Here is a 13,737-nt window from a genome sequence, read left to right as displayed (position 1 = left end):
GACGAACTCCAGCCCTTGACCGCCGCAGATCTGAGCTCCGACCACCCTGACAGTTCCGAGCCGCCTGCACGCCGACCCCAACCAGCCCCGACGACAGCTTCCAAGCTCTCCCGATCACTCCCGATCTCGTCGCCAACCAGCGCCTCCATCGCACGCCACATGTTCGACGATATGCCAACAACCCGATGCACCCCGTTGAGCCCCTCAGTGATGACAACCGCCGTCGTTGTCGCCGTCCCCAAACATCACCGCTCGTCGTCAGGCCCTCGGCCTCGTAGGCAAGATCCTGCTTGTTCAGATCTATTTTTTCTATTTATTATGAATTATCTATAATTTTAGATCCGTTAATATTTATCTGCGTGTGTTTGATGAATAATATTGAATGGATAGTAATTATGTGATAAATAGTATTTTCAGGACAAATATAATAAATTAAAGAATTTATTTTGGGTAACATGAATATTTTAGAATTACTATAATATTTTTAGAATTTATGTTGTGGAAGAAAATTATTTTAGAATGATAAATATTTTTAAAGAAGTTTTTTTGGAAAAAGATTATTTTAGAATAATTATTATGAATTAAAAGAAGTTATTTCGGTAGCGGAATCATTTCTGGATAATTATATTAATTAAAAAGAATTTATTTGAGAACAGAATCATCTGAGAAAAATTATGATAATTTTAAAAGAAATTATTTTGGAAAAAGAAATATTTCTGAATTATGTGGACTTTGTTTATGATTTATAATTCTTAATATTGATTATCTGATATGCTACGATATCATTACACGTGATTAGCTGCATTGATTGTTCCTGGCTGTATTTGAGAACCTTAGTAGTTCATGACTTAGTGGCCTTGTGCGTCATGAACAGACCTAGTGACATTGTGTGTTTGATAAATTAGAGAAAATGAGAAGAGTTGGGATGTGGAAGTTAATGTTCATGTGATCGGATAAGGCTGTTGATGTATCTTCCAGACTCGTACCAGAGACCTGTTTCGTCCTGGGGTTGGTTTGTTGGACCAAGTGACTTGTTTCGCCACTTGGATCCGTGATTTGTTTCGTCACCTGAGCTTTGCCTGAGTTCGGACCGGGCCGAGATCGGATTGCGTGTAGTCCTCTAGCCGCCTGCTTCGCGGGATTAGATGCGCGTAGAGGATTTGTGAATAGCCAATTATTCGGTGATAGGAGCGTTGACTCTGTGTGGGATATGACCAGTGACCTGTTATAGGATGGCTAGTTACTTGACCTCGTTTCTAGGCTAGGTATGACTTTTTGTGAGATACGGATCAATTGTATTATCTTTTCATACATAGATCGGGATTAATATTTAATTATCTATAATTTGAGACATATGGTATATACATGAGGGTTTCCTTGTTTGTATTATTTCGCTCGACGTACTACGTCTCTTGTTATAGATTTTTAAGTATTAATTCCATCTATTTGTATGGCATGGTTACCTGGATGATTATTCTGATGACTAGCTGCATGACCGACTTGTTACTTGATTGATTTGGTTGGATTTCTAGTTGCACGTTCTTTTGTCATTTCGGTTATAGTATTGTTTTTCGCATTGGGTTTTCGTTCGTTCTTTTCTTTTGTGGGGTTTTGCCGTGTGCCATGCGCCCTGACGTACACCTGTTTTCTCTGGTGTACGTCAGACTTAGAGGAAGAACATGTTTAGCTGGGACATTGCCAGAGCCAGATGATTCTTAATAGGAGTGCCTAGCGGACGGAGCAGAAGAAGAAACCGAAGCTTAGTGATTCCTTTCAGTTTATCTTTGTAGCACTTTCTTTTCCTTTTGATCAGTGTATTTTTATATTCTCTAGTATTTTATTCAGATAGATTTGTATAAGGGCATGTTGACCCGAATTTTATGTCATGGATGATATTCATTTGTGATATGTATTATTCTATTATGGGTTTGTCTATTATATTCTCGCTATCTGTGATTGGGGACCTGAGACTTCGCATTGTATTTATTCCAGACGCTTAGCGTATTGGATTGAGAAGAAAAGAAAAAAATGATAGTGCATATTTCTTCTTAATCTAATACGTCGCGGGCTTGTTCACCTTCCGATTCCCGGGTATTTTGGGAAGCGGGGCGTGACATAAAATATCTCAGAAAATATGTAACATGCATGCAACAAAAATTAAGATAACTACGTAATACTGTAAATTTGAAAAATTAAAATAAATAGATACAACAACATGCATGTAGAACATACGGTTGGAAATTCTAAAAGGATAGGAAGATTTAGGGGTTGTTTGGTTCGTTTCCATAAAATAATGGAAATGGATTCCAAGGTAAATAACCATTTCTAAATTTTTTTGTGGATCTCATAGGAATCCATAAATTGTGTTTGGTATGGAATGATGAAGTAAAGAATAGGAAAACATATCCAAAACTCATGTTTGTTTCATTGCCAAATAATTTAGGAAGTTGTGAGATTAAATGATGAGTTGTCAATGAGTTGTCAGATTTCTAGCCCATTTCCGAGCTTAAAAAGAGGATTTGGGCTTTCCATAAAGTATGCTGCCATGTCAGTTTTTAAGATATATATTCTTAAAAAATAAAGTTAAACCAAATGATAGTTTTGAAATCCTATAATGTTAAAAAACTACTTTTTGTTCCAAAACTGTAGGATTCCTAAAAATTTGGCCGAACCAAACAACTCCTTAACAGAAGCTTCTAACCGAGAAGTGGATCTTCAAAAGGGGAAATTTGCCTCAAAGAGAAAGAAGGGAGAGGAGGGATGAAGAGGATTGATTAGCAGTGCGGCTTATTTTAACTTACCTCTCGGAATACACACACGAAAGGAAAGCCGTGGCATCATGAAAATTTTCCACGGCGAGAAAGACGAGGGAAGAAGGATGAAAATAGGAAAAGATATGGTGGGGAATATTTTAACATCTGTCCAATTAGGGGGTGTTTGGTTTAATTTCTAGAAATTATAGGAAATGTTTTCCACCTAAAATATGATTTCCTTGTATTTCTTAAAAAAATTATAGGAAAATTTTTGAGAAATAAAAAAGTACCAATTTTCTTGTTTTTTGTACTTTGCTTGTTTGGTTCAAAACAAGAAAGAGAAATAAAAAAGTACCAATTTTCTTGTTTTTTGTACTTTGCTTGTTTGGTTCAAAACAAGAAAATAGTTCATAACTTTATAGAAAATAACAAGATTTGATAGGTTTTTAATTAAATATGGTATGTGTCAGATTTCAGGTGATTTCCTCTCATTTTGAGAGGAAATTGCTTTTTGTAAAATTTGGTAGATTTTGATATTTTATAGAAAATATTTCTATAAATTTTTTGTTGAACCAAACACAATTTACAGAAATCTCTGGAAAACTTTTAATTACAAATTTGCCATTGTCAGATGTTTTGAGAAAATTTTTCTCAAAAAGTGTGCAACCAAACAGTCCCTTAGCCAAAAAAGTAAGTCGTGGACAAAATTATATTAAAATTATTTACCAAACCATCTTTAGACAGAATTATGTACCATTTTATATTTTAACTAAAGTTTAATTATTTGCATACCATATTTAGATATTAATTAGATATAGATACATAGTAATTTATACCGTTATATTTATGCTGAAACTAATAATACGAAATTAAGACATTTCATAGATTTGGTAGATGATTAAGACTATTAATTGCCTATCAAATGACAAAAATTAATAACTTAAATAGTCAATAATGCTAATATCGTATCAATGCTTATATATTGTGTTAATATCAAGAAAATAATAAGATAATTCTTTCTATTTTTATATATTTACGTCATAAGATTATCAACTTTATATTGGAAATTTATAAAAAAATAAACTTTGAAGAAATCATAGGTAGATTATAAAATAGGCAAAATAACATATATATATAATCACAAAAATTCATTATAAAAGAATTTGAGGATTTATTTTCTAATACTACACCGTGCTTTGCACGGGTAGAAAACTAGTAGGGACTAATCTCGACAAAAGCTATTTGAGAAACTAATATCAAAAATGAAGATTTGAGGGACCAATATCAAATCAGCTGTGATGTGAGGGACTAATACTGGAAACCCCAAATCCAAACTACAAATCCTACTCCCAGGCGACAACCGATATACTCAGAATCCCAACCCTCTCTCATGGCCTTTCGCTCCGTCTTCGACGCCGGAGCACTCCGCTCTGAGTTCGAAGCCTCTGGAATCAGCACCCGTTTCATTCCGATCATCTGGAAGTATTACCTCGCTCTTTCTCTCTCTCCCCCCACCTCTAAAACCCGAGCTAATTATATAGGAACAAAACAAGGGAGCCCTAACATTTCTCTTTCCTAGAACCTAGCTTTTTCTTTCATTCATTCTTTCTTTCTTCTTATAATGTCGACGCAGGCACGTTTTCCAGAACCCTAGATGCCAGCTAGACGAGGTGCCGTCACTGCCGGCGGCTGCTTACGCCGTTCTCCGCTCCAAGTTCAAACCGATGACGTCATCTCTCTCCTCAGCCGTCGATGCCAAGGATGGGGTCACCACTAAGCTTCTGATTCATCTTCAGGTAGTTCCTATTCTCAAATTGTCATCAGTTTCATCTTAGAGTTGTTATCTTGATTCTATAATTAGATAAATACTTTCGTTCCCCAGAGTTGGAATAGTGACGGCCCTTTCATTAGTTGTCCGATTGTTTGAGGTTTCGTTTCTGCGGCCAGTGTCAAATTTATGTTCCGGAGATATTTGATCGAAGGATCTATGTAGAATCTGTGCAAAGTATGTATTTCTTTGAGGCAATACACTGTTATGCGTATAATATGTTGTGTAATTATGTGTATATTATGAGTGAGTTATTGGGAATGAACAAGTGTAAAACTTAGTGTACAAACGTTCTCATATTTGTCCTTTTTTACTACAACAATCCTATGTGAATTATGGGACACAAGCGACTACGTACCATATCATGTTCCAGTGTCCTAAGCGAATGATTCTTGTGAAAAAGTGAAGGTGTATGGATAACATTGTGAGCACTTAAGACTCACCATGTTTAAGTAAGGCTTGTTATGTATAATTTGAAACAATTACTAGACGTCACTGACTGTTTTCTTATTTCATTATTGTCATGTATCTTAATTCAAGAAAGAACAGTCATAACATACAATTTGAGTGTCCATGTAGTTTATAAGTCATGCTCATACAAACGGATTTTATTGGAGCAAGCAATTGTTAATAGGTACATATTCTCCCCCTCTTTTTTGCTTCATATCTTTTGGCTAGGTTTGAATGGAAATTGAACATGTAATCTTAGACAGTTAAATAAAACCTTGAACCTTTTGCATAGTTATCTCATAACTGGAATTTAGAAGTGGTAATATGGGAAATGACCATTTCAAAAGTCTTTGGCTATAGAGACCTAATAATATTATAATAGGAACCTTGTTAACAACTTCATGAGTCATGTATCAATTTATGCAGCAATACAAAATGTCATTGTCTATTATAAAGATGTCATCTGATCTAAAATTGCCACTTCCTATGAATTCAAAAGCCAGTATCTTTGGGAATTCAACCTCGTAGTTCCAGCCAAGATATTGCATTGAGATTGCTCTGATACTCTAGCTTACCAAATAGAAGTACCTATGCTTTTAGGGTAACAAAGATCTGCATCAAGAATAAAATATTCAATTTGCAAGGATTTTGATTAAATATTCATATGGCTGTTTGATTACAGCGGCAAACATCTGTCCAAATAACTCATTGAGGTCCTAATAATCTCGTAGCATGACCTTTTCATTCACTCTTATATTTTGAAGGCAAAGCGACTGAAACTTTTTCTTAATATTTCTTATGCTCAGAATGGTTCTTCTGTGGAAGCTGTAATTATGAGGTATGATACAACACTGGGAAAGTATGATGGGAAACCTCGTCCTGGGGGTTTGAGGTCAACCTTATGTGTGTCATCCCAGGTATAATCCTTATTAAGAATTGATTCTTAATAGAGAGAAAAAATTCTGGCAATGTATTTCTTCTGCTTGTGCTTATACTTTTGGCTTCAGATTTCTGCCTATTGTTTTACTTTTTCCTTTTACCCCTTCTTTAGGTGGGTTGCAAAATGGGTTGTAAATTCTGCGCTACTGGAACTATGGGTTTTAAGAATAATTTGTCATCTGGTGAAATTGTTGAGCAGCTGGTTCATGCATCTCGTATTTCACACATACGCAATGTTGTTTTCATGGTATGAAATACATTGGATTTTTAAACAAGCTTACTTGTTTATTCAGAATATATCATAAAATTCTATCCTGTAAAATGTCGAAGTAAGTTTGAAGGATGTTTTTTTGTTTGCACTATTTCATCTTAAGCTATTCTGTATTTATTTAAAATTGAACATGCTTTCGCAGTAAGTAATATATTGATGATTGAGGGCCTATTGACCTATGTTATCTAATTCATATGTCATTTTTTTATGGCATTACACACAGAATCTTGTTATTCTTCCATGGAATATATTTTAACTTCGTACTTTTTGGTGGATGCAGGGAATGGGGGAGCCATTGAACAACTATAATGCTTTAGTGGAAGCTGTACAGATTATTACTGGACACCCTTTCCAGCTTTCACCTAAAAGGATTACTGTATCAACTGTAAGTACAAGAAACCGACATTTTTTCCAAGCTTCTATCGAAAGAAAATTAGTTGTTGTATAACACTGTTCTCTCATTTACCTTGTAGCCTTGTATATTGTCTCATCTATCTTGCAGGTTAATCTAGTGGTTAGAATCTTCTTGACTTTTAGGTTATGCATGCACAAAACTTAAAAGGGTTTTTAGGTATTGGTCCCCCGATGCTAGGTAATTTGAAATAGATTCTTGAAAAGACATTATTTCGAAGTAAGTCTTTCACATAGTTTTTATACCAAATAGGTCAACTTGAACATATAATTTTCTATCAAATTTTTGTTATTCCCGTTGTGCCCTTAGTTGTGCCTATGTCAGCCACCATCATCGCTGATGGTTGATAGTTGCAATCATTGATGCTGCCCTGCTGGACACTTGCGGTTAGGCAACCACCATTGCTGCCAGCTTCCATCATTGCTCTTGATAGAGAGGAGTGAGATAACTCAGATATGGCTGATTTTAGTGGATGGGTAATCTAATCCAAAGCTAGATTTTAACTTAAAAGACTAATGTGGATCTATTTGGTGTAACTTAAAGAATGTAGGGACTAGGGAGCATTACAAAATAAAGTCCTTTGGAGGACCTATTTCACGTTACCTATATTTTGAGGGACCTATTTGGAACTTTGTGGATTCAGGGAATTTATTTTATAATTACATATTTTGGTGACTTATTTCAAATAATACATCAAGGGACCATTATAAAGCTTAAGGTGATGGGTTAGGAGCAAATAGTGTATATGCATGAAAATAGAGTTGATTAATTTTGGGATATTTTGAATGTGTAGGTTTGCTTGTAGAATGTTAGCCCACAATACATTGTCTTAAGTCCCTTTTTGGTATAGTGGTTACTCAATAATATTGTGCACGTAAAATGTTGAAACCAAATACTGCGGCGGAGCCATTAAGGGCCCAACAGGGCCTTGATCCCCCATTAATGATAAAATCATATAATATACATTAGGGTTTCCATATTGATCGCTTAAATCTTTCATATTTTGAAAATTGGCCCCTTTAAATTATGGGAATTGTTGTTAGCTCCCTTAATTCTTAGATTATTTTGAAACTAGTCCATTAAATGTTTCTATTAGGACCCTCAATTCTTAACATGTTGAAATTAATCCATCTAATCAAGAGTAGAAGTAGCAATTGGAGGGATTACCAAGTAAAATCTATTATTGTGGATCGCTCCTCCAATTCTCACAATTTTTTTCTTCAAATTAATCTCTCCAATAGCTATTTATGTTCTTGAGTAGAGGGACTAACTTCAAAAAAAGTCAAATTAAATGGCTAAATGGCCCTTAAATACTCTATTGTTTCACCACATTTACACTTACATACCTTAAGTAGTAAAAAAATAGCACTTTAATACCCTAAGTTGTAAAAAATAGCACTTTAATACCCTAAATTGTAAAAAACTGACACTTAAATACCCTCTTGCTCATCACATTTACACTTAAATTCTCTAAGTTATAAAAAGTAGCACTTTAATACTCGCAAGGTGTAAGAAAATGACACTTTAATACCCTAAATTATAAAAAAGTAGCAATTTTATACCTTCTGTTAGTTGTCAGGACATATTCCTAGGAATATTTTCATGATAACTACTAAAAGGTACTAATGCACCAATTTTTTTTACAACTTAAAAGTATTAAAGTGTTACATTTTACAACTTGGGTATTTAAGTGTAAAGATGGCGAAACAATAGGGTATTTAAGTTTCGTTTAGCCAATTAAAATTAGGGGACCTAATAGCAATTTTCATGATTTTAGGGACTACTTCAAAATATGAAAGATTTAAGGGACTAACATGATGACTCAATTATGATACAATTTCTTAGAAGTCAAATATCTTCTATCCCTATTGGTGAGGGTTTAACTATTTTTTGGACCCCTTCGTCGAAATTTCTAGTTCTGCCACTGAACAAATCAACACATTTAGGGGGCGTTTGGTAGCTTGTCGTCTAGAGCTTAGGAGATTTTTTTATTTTTTAATTACAATAGTTGATAGTAAATATTAATGTTTTAGAAAGTTTAGGTGCTAAGCTAGTGTCTTAGCAGATTTCTTTTTTTATTTAAGTGGTGGTCGGAGAAGTTTTGCTAAAGATCGGAGGAGGTAGTGGAGGTGTTCATATTTGGAAGTTAAAGGAGTTTGAAGGAGGTTGGAGGACATGGAGATTGCAACATAGAAAATTACGATCAAGACCTAAATGGTGTAGTCTACGTAATCAGATAATGCTTCCTTAAACACTTTCAAAATTTAGGTGGGCAACCTAGGTACACTCTAGGCGCTAGGCGAATGTATCGCTTAGACCTAGGTGTATGTAACGTCCTTGTTTTCACACATGGCTGCAATCCAAGGTGAACCCAGAGATGTTAAATCTGTCATGCGCCTACACCGTGCATTAACACGTTTCACCAATCACAGTAATATGCTATAGTGGAATCAAATATAAGTGTAGGTACAAAACATGCAAAATAAGAAAATAAAAATAATAGACATGATATAGAAAGAGATATCTCATAAATAAAAATCATGTCTTAACTGAAATACATCTGATATCTGGAATAATAAAATTGTCTCAACATGAATCAACTAAAAATCGTACTAAGACACACTGTCTTTACAATATGAAAATAAATCTCTAATACCTGAATGAGAACATAAAACTATAGTGGAGTCTCAGCTACTAAAATGTGTGACGGCGACTATGCTAGAACTCCGTCATCCTGCGGCTCTCCAGAACTCTGAGCTGCCTAAAAAGGGAATTTAAAACAACAAAAAAATAACAACAAGAGCGTCAAAGTGTTATAGCAAGATTACCTCTATATGCCCCCAGGGGAAGGACTGTTAGATGAAGTTGAGGTTCTATCTATTAAGCATAGTCTATCTAGATTATTTTTTTCGTATCTAATAAAATTAATATTTAGACACCTACAATGCGAGACGTAGTACGTCGAGCGAAATAATCCAAACAAAAAAAATCCTCATATATATACCATATGTTTTAAATTGTAGATAACTATATATTAATCCCGAACTAAGAATGAAAGGAAACATAGCTAGAAAGATAAAACATCGAAATAACCATCAGTATATGTATCTCGTGTACTCGCACAACAAGGTATCTCAGTCATCAAATATCTTAACAATGAGTCGAATTCACTTTTGGCATACACCAAACTTAGGCTATCACATAATTGTCATATTACAATTCTTCGCAAAATTTTTTAATTCATAGCATTATCATGCGCAACGAACTACCCTATAGGTATCCTAACAGTGTACATAGCTTATTTGTCTCATCGCGATCTCAGTACGTAACATGAGGACGGGACGACCTACCATATAAGTATCCTAAGAGACGGCTCACAAGCCTCATCGCACTCCCGTGCGGACAAACTGCTAGACAAAACATCCAAACCCGACTCAATGGTCTGTACAAATAGAATATCGACGTACCACCACACGTAGTACTGAACTGAGCTCATCAACGATATCCATCTCGTGTATAAACTGTGTATGCCTGGTATATCGACGTACTATTTCATATAGTACTGAGCTGTGATCATCAACGATATTCAACATTGTGTATAAACGATCTCTAACTCAAGTCAAAGCATGCATTCTTTCATGCACGGATAGAGCTTATCATTCATCATATACTTATCATGAGATGTAGTACAAATGAAAACATGTAATATTCAACAGAAATCATCCTGAATATGAAACAAATCTATTAACTTGTTCTAATTAGGGATTAACATTCTAATTAATCAATTTTCTCAATTAGCTCTTAATTAAACAACGTAATTATCAACACTTGATGAAAACTACTAATGAACAGAGGTGAAACTTCGTTTATACATGTTTATATGACTTAGGTATCACAAACCTAGGGTTTTAGCATGATTAGTTTACAAGAAAACTCAATTAAACAACTAATTAAGGTTTACTCATGAGTTAAACATAATTAACAAGTTAAAAACGAAATTAACATCAGCCCTAATGATCATGATCATGTTTCTATCATCAACAACAAAGATTTCACTTCAGATCTAGCATAGGGTTAAATGATCATGTTTCTATCATCAACAACAAAGATTTCACTTCAGATCTAGCATAGGGTTAAGATTTATCATCAAAAATCTGATTTTTATCACATTAGGTTACACTTAACCATGAAAACATCAATTAAATATCTTCAAAACTTTAACTAATTATAGGGACTAGTTTGGATGAAGATGATTTTGCCTCAAACGCTGTGTTGAACTCCTGAACACGCATGCAAGATCCCTTCTTTGTCAGAAACCGCAAAACCTCCCTTTCTCTCGACAAACGCCTCGAGATCTCTCCCAAAACTCACACTTTAGGGTTACGGTTTGAGGAGGAAGGTGTTAATCTCAGGTAAAAGAGGATAAAAAGAGCTTTAAAACGAGTATATGTACGCATATATACAACTGGGTTCGAAACAAAACGAATCAGACCCGAAACCCATAAGAAAACTGGAAACAACCCGATTAGTCGACTAATACCCTTACTAGTCGACTAATGGCCGTAGTAGTCGACTACTAAGCTTAGTAGTAACTACTAAGAGCACAGATTCAGCTTATGCATGTTTTGTGCATAATTCTCTTCTATACTCGTATATATACATTGATTTGATCTCAAATCAAATCGTATCATACTCAAACATCAAAATATGTTATTTATAACCATATAACATATTTATTATTATTTATCATCATATATTCAAATTTACGAGGTTTTACAGTGTATACCCATGATTAGGTGGAGGCTTTTTAAAACAGTGCGTACTAGACACTTACCTGTATCTAAGCTTCATGGACATTGTTTATATACATAGATGGGTACCGATTATATGATATATGTTTTAATATAACACACTTGTCATACACTTCTTAAGCGCATATTCTACATTTGCATCCATTTCTTAAAACTCGTTAGATATGGGTCGAGTTTGTTTCAACCCATATCCAAGTTCAAAACTATGATTTTAAAGGGTTGTTTGAGTGTCTAGTTAGAAATGAGCACTTCTTTTTGAAGGATACTTAAAATTGTGGCAGGTATTTTAATTTTAACAACACATGAATTGAAAAGGAATAATTATCTCAAGTAAATTATTGATTTTAATAACTATATGTAGTCGTGTCCACATACCCTACATTTTACGAATTTGCTGTGTCCCCTACCGGCACCCGTAATAGTACCGGTACCGGTACCACTTTCCATGTAACTTAGGTTTCAAAAAATAATATTATAATAATTTCTACAAAATTTTTTTAAAAAATAAAGTTATTTAAAATATATTTCCTAAAAAATGTTTTTTCTGAAAGTAACATCTTAAAAAACATTTTTATAAGATACTTTTTTTGAAATAATAATAATTTTTAAAATAGAATTATACGAAAAAATATTATTATTCTAGAAAAATAAAATATTATTCTTTCTTTTAAAAAATATTAACATATTATTTTTTATAAAATAACATTTTTCAAAAAGTAATATTTTTATGTATTATATTATTTTTTAAATTTTTAAAAAAATATATTTGTGGAAAATAATATATTATATTTGTAAATAATATATTATTTTCACAGTAATATATTATTTTTTAAATAATATATTATTTTTCAAATAAAATATTCATGTAATATTTTTAACATAATATATTTTTTAAATAATATATTATTTTCAAACTAATATATTATTTCTTAAAATAATATATTTTCATAAAATATATTATTTCTTAAAATAATATATTTTACAAAAATATGTTATTTTTTAAAATAATATATTTTCCAAAAATATATTATTTGTAAAATAACTTTTTTAAAGTATACTATCTTTAGAAAGTATTATCTCTAAAAATTATATTTTTTATAAACTAATTTTTGGAGAAATGTTATTTTTTAGGAAAAATTCTTGAAAAAATTAGTTTTGAAAAAATATATGAAAAAGCTAAATTGAAAAGTATTATGTTTCAAAAAAATACAATTTTTCCTTGAATACTATTATACTTTGTTAAAATATTATTTTCAAAAATTTCAATAATATATTTTCAAAAAATGCTTTATCCAAAAAATTTATGGAAAAGAAATAATTTTTGATGAAATTCATTTACAGAACTATATTTTTACCAAAATATTATTTTCCAAAAATAATTTATTTTCCAAAAATATTTTTTTAAAATAATTCCGTTAATAAAATATTATTTTAAAATATTATCTTACAAAATGTTTTCAAAAAATTAAAGTTTATTTTGCTTAATAATAAAAACCATTATTTTTTTAAAATAAATATTTAAAAAGTGTGAAAAGAATTAATAACTTTAGTAATTTATTAATGATAAATAATAAGTTGCATATGTAAAGTTACAAGCAAAATCAAACAGCTGCAAGTGCAAGTTGCAAAATTTAAAATTTGAACCAAGCAGTGGAAATTATAGTTGCATGTAAGAAAGTTGCAACGTCACAGTTGCATGCAAGTGACACTAGCATTGCAACTATAGTTGCAAGCAACCAAATGCCCCCTTAAGCAAGTCAGTTAAAGAAATCCAACTTGAAACTAGTTTACTGGTGATATGTCACATAATATAAAATATCTTATGCCAAAGCTTTTGTGGGCAGGGTTCTGATCTATTTCTAAATGTAAATGCCAGAGCAGCCTGGTTTTTGTTGTTCATGTATGCATTATCTCAACCCTCTCTTGTTGAGACGAATAATTTTATCCTGGTATTTGAGATTCATCTTCGTATGAGTCATCTTTTGTTCTTGGCCCTTGCTCAACAGTTTGGTCTAGCAACATTCTGAACCTTTCTTGTGTCCTGTTAATCTCCTGCAAGGCACATGGTCCTGTTTCACCAAAGGCAAGGAAACAATTTGGTCATTTTATCAAATATATATGTTTTTCCTTCTTAAAAAGAGAGAAAACCAAGGAAAGAAAAATCACTTTCCTTTTATGCCAGTATCCTACTTAAGTATTGGTTGGTCATCTAACTTGATGGGGCCTAAAATCCACTTGTTTCATGTTACAACCTTATCAATTGTTCCGTTCTC

At 32.8% G+C, this 13,737-nt stretch overlaps 1 protein-coding gene across 2 annotated transcripts in view; it reads left to right on the top strand.

The window, feature by feature from the left end:
* Positions 4,045 to 13,737, top strand: part of LOC109834461 (dual-specificity RNA methyltransferase RlmN) — a 13,870-nt gene continuing 4,177 nt past the window's right edge. The window contains exons 1-5 of one of the 2 annotated variants that reach the window (XM_020402481.1): positions 4,046 to 4,235; positions 4,387 to 4,549; positions 5,838 to 5,948; positions 6,083 to 6,217; positions 6,522 to 6,626. In XM_020402481.1, the coding sequence (XP_020258070.1) occupies positions 4,144 to 4,235; positions 4,387 to 4,549; positions 5,838 to 5,948; positions 6,083 to 6,217; positions 6,522 to 6,626 (606 nt within the window). In that variant the 5' untranslated portion in view covers positions 4,046 to 4,143. Of the gene's footprint in view, positions 4,236 to 4,386; positions 4,550 to 5,837; positions 5,949 to 6,082; positions 6,218 to 6,521; positions 6,627 to 13,737 lie in introns of both variants that reach the window. The other variant, XM_020402482.1, reaches the window with a different exon arrangement.

This window comes from Asparagus officinalis, chromosome 3, assembly GCF_001876935.1.
Source record: "Asparagus officinalis chromosome 3, Aspof.V1, whole genome shotgun sequence".
In the NCBI taxonomy this organism is placed as follows: domain Eukaryota; kingdom Viridiplantae; phylum Streptophyta; class Magnoliopsida; order Asparagales; family Asparagaceae; genus Asparagus; species Asparagus officinalis.
Note: the sequence above shows the minus strand (reverse complement) of the source record. Positions and strands in the feature narration are given on the sequence as shown.